Source organism: Lathamus discolor, chromosome 6, assembly GCF_037157495.1.
Source record: "Lathamus discolor isolate bLatDis1 chromosome 6, bLatDis1.hap1, whole genome shotgun sequence".
NCBI lineage: Eukaryota > Metazoa > Chordata > Aves > Psittaciformes > Psittacidae > Lathamus > Lathamus discolor.
In genome coordinates, this window is record NC_088889.1 from 30,444,077 (window position 1) to 30,468,179 (window position 24,103).

At 38.4% G+C, this 24,103-nt stretch overlaps 1 protein-coding gene across 4 annotated transcripts in view; it reads right to left on the bottom strand.

Annotated features, from left to right (window-relative positions):
* Nucleotides 1–24,103, bottom strand: part of SLC24A4 (solute carrier family 24 member 4) — a 90,680-nt gene that overhangs the window by 7,803 nt on the left and 58,774 nt on the right. For 3 of the 4 annotated variants that reach the window (XM_065685646.1, XM_065685644.1, XM_065685647.1), the window contains exons 7-16: nucleotides 23,481–23,555; nucleotides 22,448–22,473; nucleotides 21,698–21,751; nucleotides 21,353–21,495; nucleotides 18,063–18,232; nucleotides 15,920–16,064; nucleotides 5,107–5,273; nucleotides 2,999–3,113; nucleotides 975–1,087; nucleotides 268–333 (exon numbers count right to left, since the gene is read on the bottom strand). In XM_065685646.1, coding sequence (XP_065541718.1) covers nucleotides 268–333; nucleotides 975–1,087; nucleotides 2,999–3,113; nucleotides 5,107–5,273; nucleotides 15,920–16,064; nucleotides 18,063–18,232; nucleotides 21,353–21,495; nucleotides 21,698–21,751; nucleotides 22,448–22,473; nucleotides 23,481–23,555 — 1,074 coding nt within the window. The remainder of the gene's footprint in view (nucleotides 1–267; nucleotides 334–974; nucleotides 1,088–2,998; nucleotides 3,114–5,106; nucleotides 5,274–15,919; nucleotides 16,065–18,062; nucleotides 18,233–21,352; nucleotides 21,496–21,697; nucleotides 21,752–22,447; nucleotides 22,474–23,480; nucleotides 23,556–24,103) is intronic. The other variant, XM_065685645.1, reaches the window with a different exon arrangement.

Genomic DNA, 24,103 nt, shown 5'->3' on the forward strand with positions numbered 1-24,103 from the left:
CAGATGGACACAGGAGCACAGAAGTATTATTGGATCCCACAGTTTCAACACTGCCACTGAAATCAGTAGGACCAACACCAAATGTCAGATTTCAGTCCTCATTGAGGACAATGGTACCTCTTCAACTCACGGTATTGCTAGAAGAATGATACTTCACAAGAATCAATGCTTCAGGGATAATAACTATTTCCAATTTATCCTTCTATAACATGTAAATACCTAAGAAGTAATTTGCAATTGAAATATTGGAGACAGTCAAATACTTACAGTAAGTGCCACTGATCCTAGCAAAAGTGCAACTGAATAGACCAGTCCTTTGCTGTTTATCTTAACCTGTGGGAAACAGAACAGGCGTTTGAAATGCTCAGCATATAACTGTGCTATGGCAACCAGAAATCAATGTATAGATTTATGATCCACCTTCTGTTTTCAATAGTGGCTTGGACATTTTAAACTGTGCAAATCCATAACAGATTTATCATAACGAAGAATGGGAAGATTAAGGAATCTAAACCTATGTATAAGTAAGCCCAGCTCCATTAAAAAGAAAAAAAAAAAATCAGCACTTATAAAAGATTTTATGTCAAAAGATTATCAGGAGAGAGATATATGCTGTTATTCTCATCTTACAGACAAAAATACTAAGGTACAGGGAGGCAGGAGTGCTTGAAGCTGTGTAGTGAAAAAATGACAGAGCATGAACAGATATCCATGGTACTATTTTTCTGCTATATAGTATAATGTGCTCCAGTTGACAAACTGGGAATTAAGTGCAGCATGTTGAAGGAGAATTGCTTCCTTAACTCTTGGTTCCTCCGCAAAGAACAGCACCTTATTTAGGAACCAATAACATGCTCAGCAGGTGGTTGTTTGGCTGTAAGGGTTTTTTTAAAATTTCATTTGCATGCTTTCTTTTTAGGACTCTTTTTTAATACATAAAAAGAACAAACTAAAGATTTGCCAAGTATACATACAGTTGATCCCCAATCAATAGCCATGGTCTGCAAACCCCATGGAACGCCAAGTCCCACCAGAATGTCAAAGACATTGCTCCCTACTGTGTTGGATACCGCCATGTCACCAAGGCCTGCAGAGAGAAAAAAAAAACTCTTTGGTATAAACAAAGTATAGGACCATTGCTCTGTGTACTAGAGGAAACTAAAGGGGAATTATCTGCATTGATCCAAGCCCCCTTGGACTGGCCAGAGTATTTGGGGTAGGAAGACAATTTCTGTACAACTTCTGAAAGAAGTATGCAAAAAGTACTCACTCTAACTACATCCTCGTGTTTTGGATACCACACACCCAGTGAACCCAAGTTTAAAGCCAATTAAAAAAACAAGTCTTGTTATAGGCAGCCTGCAATCACAGGGAACCTGGAGATTATGCACTGGATTTAGTATGTGGATACGTGGCCTTTATCTCATGTGAATGATGCAAGGTGATCCTGAAAAGAACTCAATTAGATGGTAGTCAAAGATATTAAGCACTTCTGTGGGGCTTAACCAACAATAAAAAGCTACAGAAAAGGGGAAAAAAAGTCCAGGGGCATTACTCAAAATTTACTCCCAATGTTCATAACTGGCTGCCATCTCATTCTGCACCAGCGTCAATGGATGTGAGGAGGGCAGAATTCTTCACTGCCCTTGTTAATTTCCCTTAGGCACAGAGTGGAGACAGACACTATCACAGCAAGTACCATATCCTCCCACAGGAAGCTGCTGACAGGAAGGTTATGCTTTGGATCCATATTATGGTGTATTCATCTCTAGTTTGTGATATTTGTCTGCAATCTGTCAGCAAACATCTCTCTTGAACACAAGTAGTGCGAAGTCCCTGTATTATCTTAAAGAGAACATGGCTGCTTTTTGCCAAGGTAGTGCTTTCCTTCACTTTTCGAGGAAAGAATCCCTACACTAGTTTTGCCTAATACTATAGAACAACTAATCTAAAGAAGCAGTCTGTTCATTTAAAAATGTAACATTTTTCCTTCTGTTCCTGCAAAAATATGTTCACTTTAATACTACGTACGGAAAACTAATTTAGTAGGAAGGCGGTTCCGTAAGAATACTTCTTTGTACTATTTTTTTGTGAGATTTTAACCTGGAAAATGAAGTATTTAAAATACAGAATTCTTTTCAAATCAGGCAACATTTAACAGCACTACTCCTATCTCAAACTACAAAGGTGTGTCTTTGGGTACTCAATTTGTCACTTCAGAACCTTTCTTGTCTGCCCAATGCTGTGTGCTGGAAATCTCATCTGGGAAAAAAAAAAAAAAAAGAATAGACTATGGAAATTGAAATAGTGGAAAAGAATACAGTTAGGGCCTTTCCTTATTCTACTGCAGTACAGGAGATCACACTGTCAGGTTTAATGTTTTCCTCAAGTAAAAAAGGATCTGCAAATAACCTTAATCAAAACTTACGGATGCATGAGGAAGCCTTCAACAATTTAAATTGCAAAGCTGATGAGGACATAGCTGACATTTAGCTAAAACCCTTTTCAACTACTCGTACGTTCCAATGGCAAAGAGGCCTGCAAATGGATGAGAAGCATGTCCGAAGCAACATCACTTCTGCCAGATCCTCTTGAACCAATTCACTTCCCTGGGTTTGAGAAGTCTTCTAGAAAGTTTTACACAGACAAGTGCAAGCCAGCATGTATTCTTCAATGTTGATTTTAATAGCTGATATGCCTGTTTTGTCTATTATTTTTATCTTTTTACCCTGACTTATACATACCATGCATGGGATATCTGAGTTTTGAATGACCTTCTAGAATGCTAGGGTATGCCTAGTCCCAGTAAGCAAAAGATAACAGGACAGGGATTATTTTTTTGGTTCACGTTAAAGGCCAAAACACTTTGCTAATTATCAAGGCCCTGAAACAGTATAAATAAAAAAATAATAAAATAGCATCAAGAAATTGTGTGTACAGAGGAAGCAAATCACAGAGCATGCACGTAAGATTACAGTTATGCTACAACAGACGGTACCTTGTCTTGCTACTATTAAGCTGGCCATACAGTCTGGGACACTTGTTCCTGCAGCTAGGAAAGTAATGCCCATGATCACATCTGGTATCCCAAGGGTGTATCCAATCACAGTCACCTGAACAGTAAGGAAAAGAGATTAACCTATCGTATTTGGACAGTATCCTCATTCCAGTACAGCTGTGGCATACTTTTTAACTTCGACTTCTGGTGCAGACCCTAACAGAATTAGGCTCAGGATACTTATCCACTTCTGCAAATTAAATAATTATGGGATAACCAGGAAAAGTACACTGAAAAGGAAAAGTATGTTGGGTCATATTATTCAACATTTTATGAGCAAACAAAAAAGCTCCTTTTTGTGTACTTCTAATGGGACATACTGATCTTTTAAGGAGGTTCTATTTTCTCAAAAGAACTTCAACTAATTTATCTTGTGCTACAGAGGCAAGGATATAAAGAACTTATTTTATCCCAAAGCACAAAGAAGGAACCAGTTTCTTGCATGATTTCTGATACAATCCCAAAGTGAGCAAGTCTGGTTATACTGTTCCCTGAGAGTCCAGATGCAGCTTTAAAAGAGCTTAAGGAATAGCTGAACCTTGTAGAAGAGTTCTTGGAAAGGACAGGGAAATGTATTTAGCTGGAACATCTGAAGAAGGCTGAAAAAGCATTAAGAAAAAAGGAAAAACAGGCAGCTGAAAAGGAAAGAGCCGTGTGAGAATGAGAAGACTGAATAAGGGACAGCCAGCTGCTTCCCTGCTGAGACTGCTAAAGTGGAACTCTTTAACGCTCTGTTAGTTTGCCATTCTCTTACATGAGAAAAACTGAACCCTTTACCAAAGAAAAGGAGTATTTTAGGAATGTTCTCACAAATCTTATTCTCAGGAGCAAGCTGTAACTCAAAACCAGGAGTGGGCATCATTCCCCTGCTGCAAGTGGCAATGGGTATTGAGGTCTGGTTGCTACTTAAAATTAGCTGTGCTGCAGCCTTCATGAGCATCTCTCTCATTTGTGAAGGGGACCTCTAAACTGGAGCCAAGGTAAAGAGCATGGCCCTGCAAATGATATATGGTATGAAACAAATGTGTGGCTTTGGCACAATTATGCCAGGCAGAATGAGGGCTGGCATATGACTTTCTCTAACGGTCTATGTTAAGAGAAAAGAGGATTAATTTACAATGCAAAACTTACATGGAAAGGTGCAAAAAGCATATTGAAAACACAGTCTTCCATGAGAGGAAACATAAATATAAAGCAGTCTGCAAACGCCTGATGACGGTAGAGATGTTCTCCACCCAAAAATGATTCTGCAGGTAAGAAGCTCAGGAACAAAAACTGTTCCATATTCATGACTAGAAGAGTATGCGTGCGTGTGTGTGTGTGCATATATATATATATATATGACTGTGGGTGTATGTATAGGAGACTGCATTTTCTGATATGAAACCAGAGGAAGGTTTCTTTACTATATTTTCATTTAAAAGGAAAATGGGCATATAAGTTCTTCAGCAGCACATCTGACCAATCTTCCAGTTACAGATATACAACTTTTTGGTTTTCCATCTTTTAGTGTAGAAAATGGTAACTTCCTATACTTCAAAAGTGTATCTGTTTTTTTCCATTACAGAAAGTATTTGAGGAGCTTCCCTCTTCATGCCTCTTCTCTGAATGAAAATGGAAACCCGAGAAACTGAAAGAGGGTAAGGTAAACAAAAACCTCAAAACCAAACTTACTCAAATCTTCAAGTAAGTGTGCTCCTGAACTGACAACAATTTACAGATCTACACCTGATACACCACCAAATTTCTAAAGGAGTCTCAAGCTACTGAGAGTTAAACATTTTCATTTATACTCCTGTTTTACTAGTAGGATGTGGATATCCACATTCTCTTGAAAATCATGCTGGCATCTTTCCTGGCATCTTTCTGTACTGTAATGGGCCAATTACTTGTCCAGAAAAAAGCAGCAGAAAACTAGTACAGTATAAGCTGAAGATACTGCACTACAATTACATGCCTTTCTTTTAACATAAGTACACAAAAAAATATATAACCTATTTCAAGATGCACATTTCTCTCAGAATGGAAGTCCTGCTCTACGCACTTACCATCCACACCATGAAGTATGAGAACACGGCGATCCAGAGAGTAGATAAGATGAATGTCACCATAAAACACCTCTCCCAGCGTGGTTTGCTGCAGTTTGGAATGGTGCAAAAGAGCACGAATATCAACGGCCATGTCACAATCCATTTAACTTTGTTCATTTTTCCATCTGCAGGACAAAGAAAGAACCAGTTTAGCTTTCCCCTCATTATCCCACACCCAGTTACACTTCTCTGAACACAGCAGATGATCCCAGAGGGATGTTTACAACCATGCATGTCAGCTCATTTTCCAGTATATCTTTCATCTGTACTTGGTCTTGTCACTCTCAGCCAAGCTCTGCATGCACATCCAGAATCTTACAGTCAAGCCCACCAAGGTCTATGTAAATCCATGAAAGAACTACAATGATTTAAAAGCATTAAAAAATATTTAAAAGCATTGGATGATTTGAAACCCAAAATTAACAGTCAGGTTTGTTGCTCTTTTAAATACCCATATTACTATCAGTTCAACAACAACAATAACCCAACAAACCCCCCCCAACAATAAACCAAAACTTAACTCCCTCACCCCCACAAAGGCAACAAAACCCCCCACCTCCCTCACCTTTTAAAAAGGAAGATAGAAATCTTATAATGAAAATAACCTGTATCTTCTGTGCAGCAACAGAAAACACTTTCACAGAAAACAGAAGCATAGACCCAGCCTATGAATACAACAAACTTGTTTTACATGCCTCACTGTGATCACTTGTGCAGAACTTTAAACTGGTACTTAGGAGATCTATACTTGCTAAGTCTCTCCAATTGCATATAGCCCCACTTTGAGATGGTCTCTTATCCTCTATGAAAGGAAATGAAAGATATGACTTCCTTTGTAAATCAACAGGTGAGAAATATGAGAGAACTGTCATTACTGAAGACCAGTACACTCCTTGCTTTAAAAAAAAAAAAAGTAAAGTATTGTAAATGTGCAGATAAATCTCAATACATAAAAGAGAACTATTTTTAATTGGGCCATAAATAAACAGTGCACTTACATTTATATGTTTCACCAGGTATCCTGCAAGTAGGATAACAAATTTATCATGATAAACCAGAGTATCACAGCCAACAGCATGGTGGTTTTTGTTTGGAGTTTTTTATATTGTTTAAAAATTATGCTAGTAAGGATTTCCACTGATAATGATGTCCATGCGATTAATAAAATATGCCATTTTGAATAAAATGTTGATCGCATTGAAGAAAAGTTTCAGGTACATCTTCCAGTGAAGTTATTTAGCTAAAGGGCAGGTAATAATCAGTGACAGCTCCTACCAGTTTCAACAGGAATTTTCTTTCAGCAGAGATATTGGGATTTAGGATTTGGTTAACAGAAAGTTTTGTCAGTGAATTTAACTTGATTGAAATCTGTCCTCTGGACCAGTGTGCACCAGATGCAATGAAATAAAATATTAGACATTTAAAAATGAGTAATATTTTTGTGATTTATGAAGCTCCTTACTAGTCTAATATAGGTTGGTGAGTCTAAACGCAAGTCTTTATCATTCACTTCGGTACGCTAGTACTAAATTGTCTTGCTTAAACTATGTATCAGCTTCTTAACTTGAGATTTCCTTGTGAATTTTGAGATGCCATCAACTCACCAGGAAATCTCAGCCTACGTTTAGCTCTTTATTGCCATTTAGATCGTGGCTGTGGAACTTCTAACATATAAAACTACTGAAGTCTCTTTGGGTCAATTCTAATTCTAGGATTTGACATGTCACTGGGGATCAGATTTTACAGGGAAGTCCTTTTATCCCTCTGGTTACATGTACTGCTATACAGACTCTTAAAACAGTTATCTTTTATCTCTTCTGTCAAGAAAATGACATTTCTTAGCTCGCATCTCACTTTAGTTCTGCTAACAAGGCTATAAATATCCTCTGGTAATTTATACACCCTCCTGCTTAATTTGTTACAGTTTGGATCATTAGAAGACTCCTAGCTAGTTAATTTGTACTCTTTGTCTACCCAAGTTGTTAAGCTTGCTTCATAGTCAAACAAGTCAGCATGACCTAGGCTAGTAATTTGCTCAGTGTGCAATTCCAAATACAGGGTGGGTGCGTGACTGTTTGACAGGAAAAAATTATGGAGCTGATTCTGATCTGATGAGGGTGTAATCTGACTTCAGTGCTGCTACAGACGGGAGATTCGATCCCATTTCTCTTTTCCATAACATGAATAAACATGCTGGGGAATATGTCTCTTGTCAGGCATCCTGTCTAGTGCCCTGAATTACTTAAACAAATGTTTAACTGTGAGAATTCACAGCGCCTCACCACTAGCATTGCTTGCTCATTTCCAGGAAAATCAAAGTATTAGTGGAGGAGGGCTTGCCTTTCCCTTATCTCTGCTCAGTTTGAATGGATGTTGTCAGATTATAATTCCTGGCTCTATTAGTGGTGATACTTCATACACAATACATCATGAGTTAGAACTGGTTTTTGTAGCTAGATGGTTTGTGGAGTGACATTTTCATTTGCTACATGGCAGCCAGGCTTGAGACTTCGGGTAACAGCTGTAATTCTGGGGTTTGCTGGGTTAAGAGAGAAGCTGCCTGACCAATGAAACCACCATGGCCAATGAACAACCACGGCCAAAACAGCCTGCTTGACACACTTTACATTGGCTTCTATTTTGTGTCAGGGTTTGCTAGCTCTTACAAACTAAATTTTAATAAAGCCTTAAGTACATCTGGCCTTAATTCTGCCTCAGGCCATTTTCTTCAGCTCCTGTGCAGCATTCAGTGCTAAAGAAGCCTACCCTTCTGCTGCACCTTGGTAGTTCTGTAAGAATTCAGGAAGTTTAGCAGCAACCTTAAAGTGAGGAAATAGATTACCTCATTCATTTCACCTGCCTTAGATGCATGTACAAACAACAGACAGCTTGAGAATTTTATTATTTTTCTCTTTTTTGGTCTTTTGAAACTACTTCTTGTGTTGCTGTTGTTTTGGTTTTGACCACCCACTCTAAAATAACCATTAAAATGATTTAGTGACAAATTCATTAAATTGGAATATGCTTTTAGTTCATGACAAATTATTTTATGATTGTTGCTCAGCTCCCTAGTACATCTGCAAGGAAGAAAATTATCATCCTCATTAAGGCTATTATCCAATAAATAGCTGTTCTGCAAAAACAAACAGTCCCATTACCAGACTTTAGCTTAGTTGTTTTAATAGCAGTGTCGGCCACTCCTGTGAGCCCTGGGTCTGAAAGCTCCTGCAGAAAACTCACATAGCTGAAGAAAGGTGTATTTTATTTGTTGTACCCCCCATAACAATAATGAAAGAACACGGCTTTATTACAGAAAGCAATGTGTGTCTATATTCTGTTCACCCTGCTATGAAACAGAAAGATGAGGGGTTTTGCATGAAATTGTTTTACTTTAGAAATCTATTTTTCTGTTTCTCCAGGTATTTGTTAGCCAAGCATGCCAAGCATTTCAAAGAGGTATAATTACAGAAAAGCCCAATTAAAGTATTTCTGAAAATGAAGCAGCAGCCCTACAACAAAGAACCCTTTGCTAATCTCCAATACATTTCTGGGCTTGTCATCTTTCCAGATGTTATGCTCACAATTATTACTTTCACATACAAATAGTGTCCTGGTGAACAAAGTGAACACCACACACCACACCATGGAAAGGAAACAAATATTTCCTTAAGGCACCAAAGAAAGTAACTTTTATAGGAAAAACAATCACCGTCCGCTTTGCAACATTCACACAGAGTTGAGAGGAGCTCAGTATGTAAGCATGAAACTAAATTTTTCATTCAGATCAGGAGCAAACCCTTGAAGTAAAACTGATTGTCCCCATTTACTGTATTTTGGTTTGCAACTTACTGTATTTCAGTATGCAAAACGGAGCAGCCTTGCTTGTATCACACCAATGAGATTTCCTTGGTATAAAGCTGAACCAGAAGCACAAACTTGTAAGTGCTCCAAATAATGAGCATTTAGGCCATGGGGCCAAGCTAGTGCTAGTCTAAAACAGACCTTTCAAATGCACAGAGTGCATATACAGCCTACAAGTCCTAGACAGTAAGTGTCGTGGTTTAAGAACAGTCAGTAACCTACGCAGCCCACTCGCTCACTCCTTCACTTTCTCCCCCCGTCCCCGCTCCCAAAGGGACGGGGAGGAGAATTGAAAGAATGTAACTCCCACGGGTTGAGATAAGAACGGTCCAGTAACTAAGGTGTAACACAAATCACTGCCGCTACCACCAATAATAATAGTGAAAAGAGAAATAACAAGGGAAGAGAATATGATACCACCAGCCGATACCCAGCCTGACCAAGCAGTGAAGTAGCCTTTCTGGGTAACTGTCAGCTACATCCTGGGCATGATGTGCTGTGGTATGGAATACCTCTTTGGCTAGCTTGGGTCAGGTGTCCTGTCTCTGCTTCCTCCCGACTTCCCCTCCTCCCTGGCAGAGCATGAGACTCACAAAGTCCTTGGTCAGACCAAACATTTGAGCAGTAACTAAAACCATCGGTGTTATCAGCCCTGTTCCCAGGCCGAAAGTCAAAAACACAGCACTGCACCAGCTACTAAGAAGGAGAAAAAATGACTGCTACTGCTGAACCCAGGACAGTAAGCTGCATAGAAAAAAATTTTGTGAGTTTAGACAGACTGCAACTACGCTGGTCAGGAGTCAGACCTAAGTTACTGTAGTTAAATTTGATAGCTTTTCCACTTAGCCTTCCTTTTCCTTCCTGTCAGTCCCTTAAAGACAACCTCTCCACACATTAGCTACTTCAGAACATGCCTAAATCTTCTCACATGAAAAAAAGCATTTCCTTACATGAAACAGTTAGTAGTTGACTGATCTAAAACAACTAATGCTCCTGAAAAGCATGAATCTATTAGCACACAAGGTTTTCATTACTGTACTGTTATGAATTCATACAAATCTCTAATTTAAGGTAACTTGAAAAATAGGAAAGTTTTTCTCTAATTTAAGTCTATCTGCAAAATGAGAAGGACTTCCTAGAGTTTACTATTGATTTCTATTTTTCTTGGGTGTTTTTTACTTTTGACAATGGCAAACTTTGAAGAAAAATAAGGCATATCCAGGCTGGCCTAGGAAGATCACTGCTGCTTGCAGGTTGTTTTTTTTGTGCTCCACCTTATAATTTTTAATTTCCTTTCTTATGTTTTTAAATCTCTCACCATTTTTCATTTAAAAACAGAACAAACCACACCAAACCCAAAACAGAACAAATCCACAAAAAAACCCGCAACAACACCTGTTTTTACCTCCAGTGAAAAGTTGTTTATATCACCTGTCCCCTTGGTCCTAATTAGGCTCTATATTTACAAAGGTGTATTTACACCCACATATGATTACCAATATTAATTCAAATCTCAACCTGAAAACGTGTAACGGTAACATACACGCCTCCACACTGGGAGCTCTGTAATAGCCCAGACAACAAGTAAATTTCTGATAGAAAGTGCTGTTTGTCAGAGTGGAGACTGACGAGAAAACTTAACGTATGTATATTAGCCAATCTGAAAGCCTAATTTCTGAGCATGTGCAGTATGCAAAACACAACAGAGGAATATAGATTTTTGTTCCAAGTATGGGACTCAACATAGAAACAACCGAAATAAGTAGAACAAACAAGATTAACTGTGAATTTTCCATTAGAATTATTTTCCACTTCCAGTGCCTTTGTTGCAAAATGTAAAAATTATGCAAAAACGGTATCAATTTTCTGTTAGGAAAATTAACATAGCAGCTGCCCTCTACTTCCTGAAAAATACTTACTGGCTTCAGCTCTGCAGCTTTCCTTAGGAACTGTGGAGGCAAGAGATTCTCTTGTGCTACCACACTAGAGACAGGCTACACAGGGTGTAAAGGGGTATCCAAGAAGTCCAACCTTTGTCAGCCTTCCAATTGGCAGCCAACATATTAAAACATTTTTATTGCAATTCTCCTGCAACAGAGCTTTGGAAACAATTCTTGTTTTCTGTGGAAAACACTGACATTTTGCTTCTCATCCTCATCCAAACCAGACTATTTTCCACCCTACTGACACTTTTCTCGGAAGTTCAATTTTCCAGAATGCAAGATCCAAATTCTAGACCATGAGATCCATCCAAAACAACTCAGACTTCTATTTTCAGCCTGAACCTTTACCACACTTTGCATATTTGGATTCATGCCAATAATTTTCTTTTAAAGACACATTTTTGGTGCAGCAGGAACTGGTCCACAAAAAAGAATTTGCTCCACTATGCAGAAAACCCTTTTTCTCTCAGAGTTATTATAGGTTTAGGACACAACGATATTCAACAAAAGTAAAACATAATTGAGCAGAGGTACTCCCCATATATTATTTGACTTGGTTGGATTTTGGCATGGTTTATTTTGTATGTTTTAACCTTGTGGTCTACTTTATCCCTTTTTTTTTTTAAGGGAGAACTGGGATTTCTAGACTTCCTCAAGTCCCTCTTTGTTCTTTCAGAATGAAGAGATGAATTACTGAATTAAATCCTTCCCCACTTCTCTTCCAATTTATCCTGTGTATCCTTCTCCAAGGTAGAGCACACTCACTACTCTTCTGGAGCACCTTTTCAAGTTTAGGTTCCTACAAAAGGAGTCTTGCTCATGAGCTCCAAGAACCCAACATAAATTGAAGTGCAATATATGAGGACAACAGTGAAATGTGCCTTAGAAGCACACTTATCTTCTGAAATAAAATTCTAATACACCATTATACAGGCAGTGGCAAGAGGAAAACTACTCCAAAAAAGCATTTTGGAATACTGCAGTTAGGTCCTGTTCTGAAATACTTTCTTGGAAGAACTTCTCTCTTGCAACATCAAAAAAGTTATGGAAACTAGCTCTCTTCCTAACTCAGCCACCCAAATGATGTTCTGAAACCTTGGCAAAAGTACCACGAAGCAGGCCAAAAGAAGAACAACTATGAGGAACAAAAATTCACATTAAATCTTACATCAAATACATTAGAAGCAGGAAGTCTGCTGGGTCCACTAGTGATCAGAATATAAAGGAGCCCTGGCAGAAAACAGGGCCATTGCAGAGAAGCTAGAACTCTCTGCACCAGTGTTTGCAGAGACAGAAACTGTAGAGGATTCAACATGGAACATTTTTCTGTCTCTAGCTCAACCTTGAAGACATACAACTCCATAGGGGATATAACAAGAAACTATAGCATCCTGAGTGGTCAAGTGAGGTGCATGGGGTTTGCTTTGTTCTCTGCATTTTCCAATGAAAGACATCAAATGAAGGTAGTAGGAGTCAGGTTCAAAGCAAGTAAAAGGAAACAGTTCTTCACACAAACATGAAACTCCTTCCCAAGGGATGTTGTGGGTGTTAGATTTTCCAAATATTCATCAAGAATTAGACAGGTTAAGGAAGAAGACCTATTTTAAGGATTTTTAAATACTGACATTATGTCCAGTCCAGCAAATTTCTTGAGCTGAAAATAGCTGAAGACCAGCTTGTCCTGTCTCATTTTCCCCTGGCTTCTTCATCGGTCATAGCTGGAGTCAGAATATTGGCCAAGACATTTGATTTGACCAAGCACTACAATTTTTATGTTTTTAGTAAATACTATCAATTCCTTTTTGTTTCTATCCTACATGTTGTCTTTGTATTTTGGATCCATTAAAAAATGGGCAGGATTGCTAATCTCCTTTATTGCCATCTCATTTTAGCTCTGGGAATTATTATTCCTATTTTAGCTACCACCATCATGACTTATGTAAAGTATCTATGGCCCAATACCGTAAGAGAGGGAGTTCTTAATTTCCATGAAACCAGCAGCAGCTGAGAACAATGACTATTTTAAAGGCTCTTGAACATGTGACAGTAAATGGAATTTAAGCATCCAGTAAGAGCTGCACAAAGGTGCTGTCCTGAGTTTGGGTTCTAAAAGACTACTAAGCTATGGAAGGGCTTTTACACACCATGGTGCTTGCCAACATATGCCTGCTCAGTTTCATCCTGTTTTATTCTGATCTCTGGCAGGGTTTTTTAAGTTTAAGCTCCGTTTCCAAACAACTGTAGAGTAACTGAATTGTAAAAAGCATCAAATAAGCCTTTCTCTTGGAAGATAATCATCATAGCCTAAAGGTTAGGTCAAGAAAGAAATTCCTCTGTTAAAGAGTATGTTTCTTCCCACGCAGAAACCAAAGGCAAAGGCTGGTTTGTAAGATTCTGTATGTAGTTTCCATAAAAAACATGCGTTGTCTCTTGTTTCAAGATGGGCCAGAACCAAACCCTGGAGGTGAACCTCGCTGGATGGCTGACATATGGGATCTAGGTTGGATGGTGTAAGTTTGGGACTGTTTTCATGCAACAATTTTATCCTATTTCTGTGTGCTAAAGCCCTACATTTACTGCTGAGCACTGCGGTTGACAGATGATAAAAGAAAACAATAAGCAAAACTTACAGATGGCAAATGATTGCTGGGAATCATTCAGAGATGATGCAGTGCTTTAGACTTCACTTACATTTATTTCTGTTTCAGAAAAAATTCATTCCTGCAAAAGGGTCTAGAATATGCAATTTGGAGGAAAGTCGAACCCCAAAGTAGGCTAAAAAAAAAAAATAAAAATAAAGGTTACTACAGGACAGCACAAAAAAAAGGTCTGGTCCAATTCATAGCCATTTCTGTTGCAGCTCTTAAAATCCTGTAGTGAGTTTTCTACCTCACTCATTGCAAGCAGTTGACTTGGAAAGTCATATTGGAAAGTGAAAGCCTATTCTTCGTAGAACTCTGTATAGTACTGAAAGAACAAATGAACTTCTGATCTTTAGAAAATGTATGTGCCTTATTCCTGGCCTGAAAATATACCATAAGAAAACAGACGGGATTCTGGGAAAATGCCTTCAACACTTCTCCCCTAAAGCCAGTTTTAAATGTCAGGGTTTTTTTAGGGTACTGATCGTGCCACAGTACTTAACAACAAGACATGATGCTGGTTCTTTCCATTTTCTCCGAAGTTATTAAAGTGGTACTTCTGAAAGCAAAAAACAAAAGAATTCTCCCTCGGAGTACATGAGTTGAGCAATGAGAATCCAACCAGTAAATAATCATCTCCAGACAACAGAGGTAACAAAACCTGAATATAATTATAAGGATTTTAAACAACTACACTACCACTTTTACGCAACTCGTTGAGTTCATGTTGAACTTTTGTTCCATTCCAGTATGAACTGTATCATCACCGGTTCCGATTTGGACTGTTACACCTCAATTATCCTTCAGGACTTTCTCAAAAATGCAGAAAAACCGCATTTAAAAAAGGCCAATGGACTAACTAATAACTCCTTCCTTTGTCCAAAGCATTTTGCCCATTGTGAATATCACACGCTTAGGAAACTCTACTCTGAAATCTATTTCTTATTCACCAAGAAGTTGTTTGAGTCTTGAAAAAATCCAAGTATGGTCTCCAGATAATGTCTGACACATGTTAAGATTTCTGCACTGTCCTGGAATGTAGGAAAAAAAAAAAAAAATGTATGATTGCACTGCACTAATTAAAACTTGAATCCAAAAACTTACTAAAAACAACTCAGTTAAAATCTTTGCCAACATGTGCATTGCATTTTTAAGATGGCTTGTGCAGAAATTTTTGGCTTTTAGAAGATGTTTATTACTGTTACTGTTATTATCATCAACAACACGCTCGTGCACAGGCATATTGCCGTCTTGCATCCATCTAAGTCACCATAAAATAAAACCATTTTTTTCGTTATTATACAGATTATCAGGAGCCCATCTAATGTAATGGGCCAATCTTCAGTGAATCAGTTTGTTTCCGTTCTTCACCCCCCGTTAAAGTCCATAACTGCTGACTGCAAGAAGCTCCTGTAAAAGCACAGTAACACACAAAAACATATGACTTTATCTAGTCTTTGAATGGTATGCTTTTAAGTTTGTTCAGTCACCAACATCTCTTCTAAAGGGATAGCAACTGAAGCAATGAGATTTGGAAGAAATCTGAATTATATACAACATGGAAAATTATCTCTTCTTTTTCACTGCATGTGATACTCATTTATGCTAAACAATATCTGTGTTAGTAGTAACTGTGTGACAGACAACTATTGACTACATGTCTGTAGGGGGGATCTAATCTCTGCTGTCTGATCTCCAAAGCATCTGGTGGAGAGTCAACCTGCGATGTGTTAAGGGCACCAACATAATAAGGTTGGTTATATATAGCCCTTCACACTACAGAGTTTCCAAAAGATTTCAGAAGGTGAATATTATTACCTATTGCTAGTCTAAGAATTCTAAACACTGTCAAAGATATTAAACACTTTCTCTCCCTAAACCTTTCTTCTTCTTCATCCAAGAAGCCTCCCCTACAGTCACTAAATCAAGTTATTATATATTTACACACCTAGCCTCTGGCATAGCAATCTCCAGAAGGTCATTATTAACTGTTGACTTCAAAATCACTAACAGTGTAGTGCTCAATGGGTGGGTCCGATATGTTTTTTAATATAAACCTGCCTTACCTGCTCTCCCTTCTCCTCTGGCAAGGCAGCACTTTTACTGTTATTGTGCACAACAGCTGCAAAACACTTTCCTAATATTGGCTTTTAGCCATGTAGCCTCCAGTTCAGTTTTACTGTCATCAAATCCAGCCTTCAGAGAGTTAAATCAATCCCCCTCCTCCTCTCTCCCCGCATACGTCGTCTTTTCTTACAACCCAGTGTTTGGCATTTTAATTATTTTCTGCTCCCTCACTATAAACACCTGTAAAGTAAGCCTTACCTGGCAATGAAAAGGGAGATAGATTGTCCTGTTCATTTTCCTCCTCTTGGTTCACCACAGGGATGTTCCCATTTTCAATATTCTCATGTCTCCTATTCTGAAGTGGTTTGCTTGAGCCATTGGCAGACTGGATTAACCGCTGACGCTGCACAGTGTCAAACACAAAACTGCCATAGTTTGGATAATAGTGACTTTGTTAAATCTGGGTTTTGCTGTCTGTCCAGCTCCAGTCACGTGAGCTGTGATGCTTCTCCTTCCAAGCAGCAACAAATAAATCTGTCCGTGGCCTACCTGTCTTCGTCAGGCCACTGTTGACCACCCACCTCAAAATTACTGGCAGAAGTTTTTTAGGCCATGATGGAGAAAGTTGTGATATCCATCCTTTCAACACCATGTTTTAATGAGCATGGTTATTCTGAAACACTTCTCACTCAACAGTTCTCACTCAAACTAGCAATAGCACTATAATCTAGTGGTAACACTCAAGACATTCCTGCACTATTAGAGCTGGCTTATGAATGACTCATTACCCAGGATCTCTCCTGCTCAGATCCAACTGTCCTCCCTCCTTCTCATCCCCATTCATTTAGGTTAATGTATAGGTCTTACTAATAATTCCAAAAGCAACCCTGTTGCCCTTGTCTGTGCATATGCTTTCATGAAGCTCTTAACTATCCCCGGAGACTTGTGGAAGACTGCTACAGTTCCAATAAACAGTACAACAATTACAGGGACAGGTTTAAATGTCCATATATTTTCCCAATAATACAATGGAGAATGTGAAACGGGAGAGTAATTTCCTACTTTTATTAAAAAAATTATTTTTAGTTTGTCAGATGAAATAATGCAGGGTTGAAAAGCATTCTCTTTTTCATGACAAATTGTAGCTTCCTAAAAGTGTTCTGACATGCCTTGAAAAATAAAGTTAGTGCACAACATGCAAAAAAATCTGAATCTAGTATTAACACCCTGTAGTTTATTTAAAAATAGAGAAAACTCATATCTGAATACTTTGCAAAACTTTGGCAGTGAGAATAGAAAAGAACATACATCCAAATGGTCTGGTTTAAACAATGTTTTTTTGCAGATGTTGAACTAGGAAGTATCAGTGCACATATCCATTAAAAAAGAATTTTTTGCTGACCAGTGAATTGCCTTCAAAGCAGAACTTTTATGGAGCCAACTGGTGCTATATGCCCTTTCTGATCGTCTGCTCATGACTGTATACCACCAAGCTGACTTCCTAATAAACATTTCACTGGTTTACTGTTAAACTGGACTTTTGTTATAAATATATTAGCGCTGATTTCTTTCACTGGGCTATTCACAATGCTGGGAAGACATATGAACTGTGTTAAGACATCCAAATTCTAGACACTTCCTAAAGCTTGTATTGCCTAAACTACTGAAAATATTTTCTTTGTGAGAGTAAAAACCTCTCATATTTGACACTGTAGGGAGCAAAGGATAAATTCCTGCTTTCATAGAAGTCAAGGTTGGAAGGTCAAAAAATTTCACCCCAGTATTTCATACATGCTCAGAACAGTATCAAAGGGCCAGTTCTGTCACTTCAACTGCAGGATATGAAACAAGCAATAACAATAAAGGTGGTGACAGTACATCAAGTTAGAGATAATGGAAACTGTCTAGGGCAAATTCCCCTTATAAAAATATTTTGGTTCATTTTAATTTTGAGCTGAAGACTATGGATAAGACTAAGAAGGTAGGCAAATATCTGATGTGATCCCGAGGTGCTGCTAATATAAGAGCAGTTCTTAAGAGATTTTTGCTTGTCCATTATTCCTGTCTTAGCCTGACCACTTTTGTAATGATCAAACCCAGTTCTTCTGCTGCAGATAAACCCCAAACGTGTTCACATACAGACACACACATGCTGAAATAAACATCTTCTGGATGGGAAATAAGGAAGTCCCTTCTTGGTGACTGCCTTCCCATTAAGACAGGCAGCATTGCCAGTCAGGAATCCATCTTCAAAACTGCTGTGACACAGCTGTTAGAGAAAGACATAACTCTAGCCCATCCCTACGAACATGGGAGAATCTGCATTCCAAAATAACTATGAACACGGCCCTTTAGCAACCCCTTTGCTCATAGCAACTAATTCTTTTCTTAAAGAACCTACCTCGTTAATGATAAGACGGCTTGCCATCCGCATTCTGGTGCGTGGTCCAAATTTATTTGTAATCATAATCCGTAATCCAGCTTCAGGGAACCGATATTTGGGGGGACTGGAACAGATGATCTCATCCACCATCACAACACTGTTTTTGCCATATTGCTGCATCCCCTTCACTAATGGTCACAATGGACAAAGTTAGTTGTGAATTGATCTTACCATGCTTCCCATCACTCAAAGTCATTCTGTTTAGACTCAAAGAGAGTAATATTCAATATCTCTAACATGGCCAGATTTGAAACAATGAAAAAAACCCAATTGTCAAGAACAAATGTATTAAGTAAGCCTTTGTTAATATATAGGAACTTGTACAAAGGTTACAAGTTTTGTTCTACTGTGTTAAGAACACAGAGAAACAAACTTATATTGGGAATCAACACAAGTACAGGTAAGGACTTTCAGAGTTTAAAAACAAGCCAACGTTCTCACAAATGCGACAGACTACACACAGCAAGAAGAGCAAGGCTCAGCAGACAGGAGGCATACCCATGTGGTGTTAGAAAGCAGTGTAGGAAATATGCATATGACTTTAATAAACATTAATTACTACATGGAAAAAAAAAACAACCAAAGTTCTTTGATGTTTGTTTTCTGTTTGCTTAGCTTCAAACCCACACCCCCCCCAATTCGCCTTTTGTGTTAAGTTACTTACATTACGAAGAAGAAGAGAATTTAGGAGGTAGAAGTGCAAGATAATTATTAGTGCATGGTTCCAGTCAGGAAGCAAAGGAAATCTAAGAAAACATTCAACCCAAAGGAATTAAAATGGACCTACTCTAAACACACAGAAATTTATATTGTTAGTTTTTTTGCAGTGTTACAGTGTTGAATTATTTTTGCTTTTCAGGAAGAAGACTGGATCCATGCATGCAAGTAAATCGTATCATGCAATAAAGGCTGCTGTCGCAAGCATTTTCTAACATTTGAAGTTGAAAAAGTATATCCTTTCATTATCATTCAACAAGAAAAATCAAGCCTATAAATCACCAGTAGACAGCTATATCTTATATACCCTTTGGTACTGGAGTGTCTTCCTTTGTTTCACTACAATGAATTTTCAGTGACTACACTGGGGTCACCTGAAGTGTCATAAAGAGATCTTTGGTTTCATAAAGAAATATGTTCTATTCAAAAAATCCACTCTGTGGTTTTGTCTTGCAGGAGAATAGAACTAGTTGTAATTTTGCCTTTGGTAAACGTAAAGGAGCAGCTATCCTCCCTCCACCCCAACATCTAAAACAAATTAACCTTGCTGAGTACTATAGCTAACGATGCAAATAAGGAGCACATCCACTCCAATGACTCTTAAGAGCGTAGCAGAATATCTGTGAAGGAATAGATAGCCAGACAATCTTCCTAGGAACCAGTCCTCATAGAAGAGTAGAAGAGGTCCTCAACCACAGTAGCTTAACATTTGCTTCAGTTAAAAAAAAAAAAAAAAAAAAAAAAAAAGGAAATGTTTGACAGCAATCCTGGTAAGGCAAAAAAGGCCAGGTATCTTTTCAACAGTTTAATCAGATTAACTGCTCTGAAGTGAGTTTCTCCAGCGAGGTCTCAAAATACTCCTTTATCTTACAGTATCATGAAAAAACACCAAAGCACTGCAGTTATTCTGGAATTATTTGTTACAGCACTAAGGAGACAGTGACCAAATATACTGCGCTTTGATGAAATACCGCAATAAAAAAAACAGCCCCTCAGCAGTGGTGTAGAATACATCACTATAAAAAAACACCCAAAAAGACAAAAAAAACCATAACAGCTGTTCTGAGTTACTGCAGCACATTGCTCTTACATTTTCATAACAGTTCTTCCGTCTCACTCCCTATGCCCATAAACATACATACCTTGGTCCTATATGGGACAAACAGGCTCCACCTAAAAATCACAAAAGTAGTTTTCACAAATGTGAGAGAGAAAAGCCTTTTTGGCTTCTCCTTTGTGATATTCCTTGGAAAAATACCTTCTGAGAATGGCTGTTCCTTTCAACAAACTACCTAAACTTCCTGCTTACCATGAAGTGTCATCACTAACAACCCTGTCCCTGTCAAAATCAACAGAAAACTTCTTGCTGACTTGGAGCTAACTCCTGATCAGGCCCTCAGAAACCCACTTTTTTCAGGAGCTGCTGGGTTTAGGCAGGAATCGAACCATGCCACCTGGTGGAAATCTGGGTCAACACAATAAAAGCCAAGGGCAGTGAGCCAAATCCTTGTACTTCTAAAATACAAGCGTTATTTATAAAGTACAAATATTTTGCCTTTACCTGTATGCATAGAACTCGCCCTGGAAAGTGAATTTATCCTATGGTAAAAAGCTCTCCTTTTTCTTCTCAAACTTGAGTAATGAAGCTATTATATAGTACCACTGGATGCTCTTGAAAATAGTAAAATTTAGGAGCACAGAAGAGAGCTGTGCAGCATGTGAACCCCCCTTTTATCTGCACCTTGAGCAACTGACTAAGCATCCTTGGTAGGAACAAAGTTCCTCACCCAAATCAAACATTCTTTTTGGGGGAAGTAATCACTTTCATCCTGTGAAAATCAGATCAAGATTAAACCTACACCTTGGTGAAACCATGGGAGGTTTCTTGGCGGATCCTAAAACTTCCTATCCACTGGTTGGAGGTAAGGCAGACACCAGCTGTAGTATCCTCAGGGCTAGCAGCAGTGCTCCTATTTCTGAAAGCTGCTGCTGGGAAGGTGCAGCTCAGCTTGTGAAGCCAGTCAAGTGTCAATTAACCCAACAAATACCTCAGAAATAAGACCCACTAACATCCGTATTCTTTCACTGAATCACCCTCACCCTGTGTCCCCACTTGAATACATAACAACTGCCCTAGGAGGTATCCTCTGAACCTCGTATGTAAATATCTCCGCATCCAAAGACTTGATTATATCATAGTCAATGTTCACAGCAACTCATTGCAAAATGAGATTAAAGTATTTCAAAGATTTCTTTCAGTGTTGTAGCTCATTAATGAATAGGAGACAAAAAGGAAGCAAAACTGCCAATGTGCAAAGCAGCTTGTTTTCAGAACATAGATATAAAACAATAAATTGATTTGGCTTTGGTTTTTTTTTCCATCTGGCAATCTGACTGCTGAATTATCAAATTAACCCAATGAAAATTCCTGCTTCTGACTGAATAGTAACACTGTTTAGATACACATTAAAGAAATAAAAAGGGTACCTTGTGAACTACTCTTTTTCAAAGTCCTGTCTGCTCAGCCTTACCTTTCCATAGTAATGGAATGGATGGGTCATCACAACTAGAGGCATAATATTTATTACCATCTTCGAGCTCATTGTTGACTGTGTCACCATTTCCAACATTCTTGCTTTTAATGCTGAAGAAATTTTGCATCCTCACATTGTATCTGAAAGTGCAAATGAAAAGGTCTGAAAAAGTCGGATTGTTGCATATCCTTGTCCAACTTCTAAGCATCTGAGAACAACTTATGCAAAAAAGCAGTAAAGCCTAGATGCACATTCTCAGCAGGAAGACCAAGGACAGAACCACACAAAAAGAACGATGGTCAATTAAGACCTAAAGGGCCTACACAGGAGAAAAGCACTTACTTCATGATAATTATGTAGAATGAATACATAATGATGAGTACAAGGCTTTCCCACCTCAGAGAGACAAAAAAAAAAAAAAAGTGTTATAAGGCCATTAAACAGCTGTATGCTCTTCAAGTTTTATGCAGGGTGAATCAAACATCTAGTACAAATCACACTTGTATACATAGGATTCACATCATTAAGATTAGATGGTGCCTCAACAAAATGGGGGCGGGGGGGAAGCAGACTCTCAAGTTCCAATAAGCATGCAAATATGTAACGCATGTATTTCAGAAATGTGCTATGCAGACTGAAACCACAGCTACCCTCTGAGGATAATAATGCCAATGCCTTTTGTCATTTCAGTGCTAAAGCACAAGCTAGGCACTCAAGAGGACTCTTCTAGAAGATGCTTATGTTCTTCCACTAGGATCACACGTTGGACTGTTCTCTGGGACACCTAGCACCCCCATAAATATTAACAGCCAGAATCAGCAGACCTTCACTTTTCCTCCCTGCACATGTGAATCTTCAGGCCTTAAATATAGCCTACTTATTTTGTTAATGTCTCCAGGTTTTTACATTTTCTTTTAGTTTTCCCTGATCATCATAAAAATATAACCAAAGAAAACACATATGATTTTCTAGATGTCAAATCCAGCTCATATTCCCAGCATATATGAATGATAGCTAATTACACTGCCACTCTATTTCGTGATCAGTCCCATGGCAGAGATGGTACTGTAGGGAATAATTTACACAACTTACCATTCTATTTTCTCATCATATATGAACTAGAAGAAGGGGAAAAAAAAACACAAACCAACACATAAATTGACCACTTCTCTGATCTATCTTGAAAATCAGTCAAATTTATTTAATAAATATCAGTCATATCTAACCAGAAGCTGCTTGAGTTTTGACCCTTTCTAAGCAGAACTTTCACTGTATGGACTGTGCCCCTCATAAAGCAGAAACCTTGTGACCAAGGCTTGGATCCCCCTCAGTGACTGTTATAAACACTACTGAGTAAGAGAGTGTGAGCATGTGAAAAAGACAGATTTGCACAAATGTACACAATGCTGTCCTGTGTAAATAACAGCAAAGTCACATATTCTGAAGAGACCTAGGTCTGAGTCCTTTTAACAGCTAGACTAGTTTCGGTAGAAAAGACAGCCATTTTACTTCTGCTTTTAGGCCAAGTGATTATACACATTTTACTCCTCCCTATATAATTCCTGCAACTGAATGGACAGCTAGGGATCCATATTTATTACAAATCAAACTAAGTGGATTCCTCCCCTTCTTGCCACCAAACCCAGTAAATAGGTGTGTTTGGTAGCTACTACACTGCTCTACATAAACAAAGTGGTATCCCATCTGTTCTCCATTTAGAAAAATTTACCCAGAATCTGAGAAATAAAATTACTGTGTAGAAGCAACAAACAGCCACCTTCCCTATTCAAAACAGAGGTACAGCTCAAAATTTTTCACCTCCACAACAGGAAGTCCCCTAGGTCAGAAAAGAGTGTTCACTGCAGTGAGCAACACTACCCTGCTAGCCTGCAAGAACTTTACAGATTGTAGGTACAAAATGAATGGACATTGATGGACATGTATTCTGTGGGGTTGTATGAAGTATTCATATTTCGACCATATTGTGGAGCTGAGCTATCACTTCCAGATGTCACTAGAACTAGCTAGGAAAATCATGGTTTACTAGTGTTTATCTATGGTTAGCTGGCTGGACCTCCAAAACTTCAAGCCATGAATCACATTAACTGGTAAGACAGCTACTTACAAGTATAAGTACAATCACAGATATTGTGTAGTACACAGAGTCCCGGAACACAGCCCACTGCGTAAGACAAACCACCTGAAAAATATCATAAAATTATAGAATGGTTTGGATTGGAAGGGACCTTAAAGACCACCTAGTTCCAACCTCCCTGCCATGGGCAGGGACACCTTCCACTAGACCAGGTTCCTTAAAGCCCCATCCAGCCTGGGCCTGAACACTGCCAGGGATGGGGCAACCTTATATCATAACTTCAACCAATAAAACATGCAATTGTAAAGACAAAACCAAGGCCTCTATCTATCTTGCAACCACTTAGACGTGTGAGCAGAATTTTTGTTAGCAGTGATTCTGGAACCAATCACAGCTTCATGCTAGCAGAAGACATATCAGTCTGTTAAGACAACAGGACTACAATAATCACTAGTAATAAAAATCACAGAGAAACTTCCATTAATGAAATTAATTTCTTACTAATGATATTTTAATTGGTCATAATTTTAATTGTAAAATACAATTCATTTTACTGAAGTAAATCAATGGCTCCCACTTCATTATATTTGTGGATATATCGGACTTAATTCCTGAAAAAATATGATACACAGTCTAACCACCTACTGAGTAGA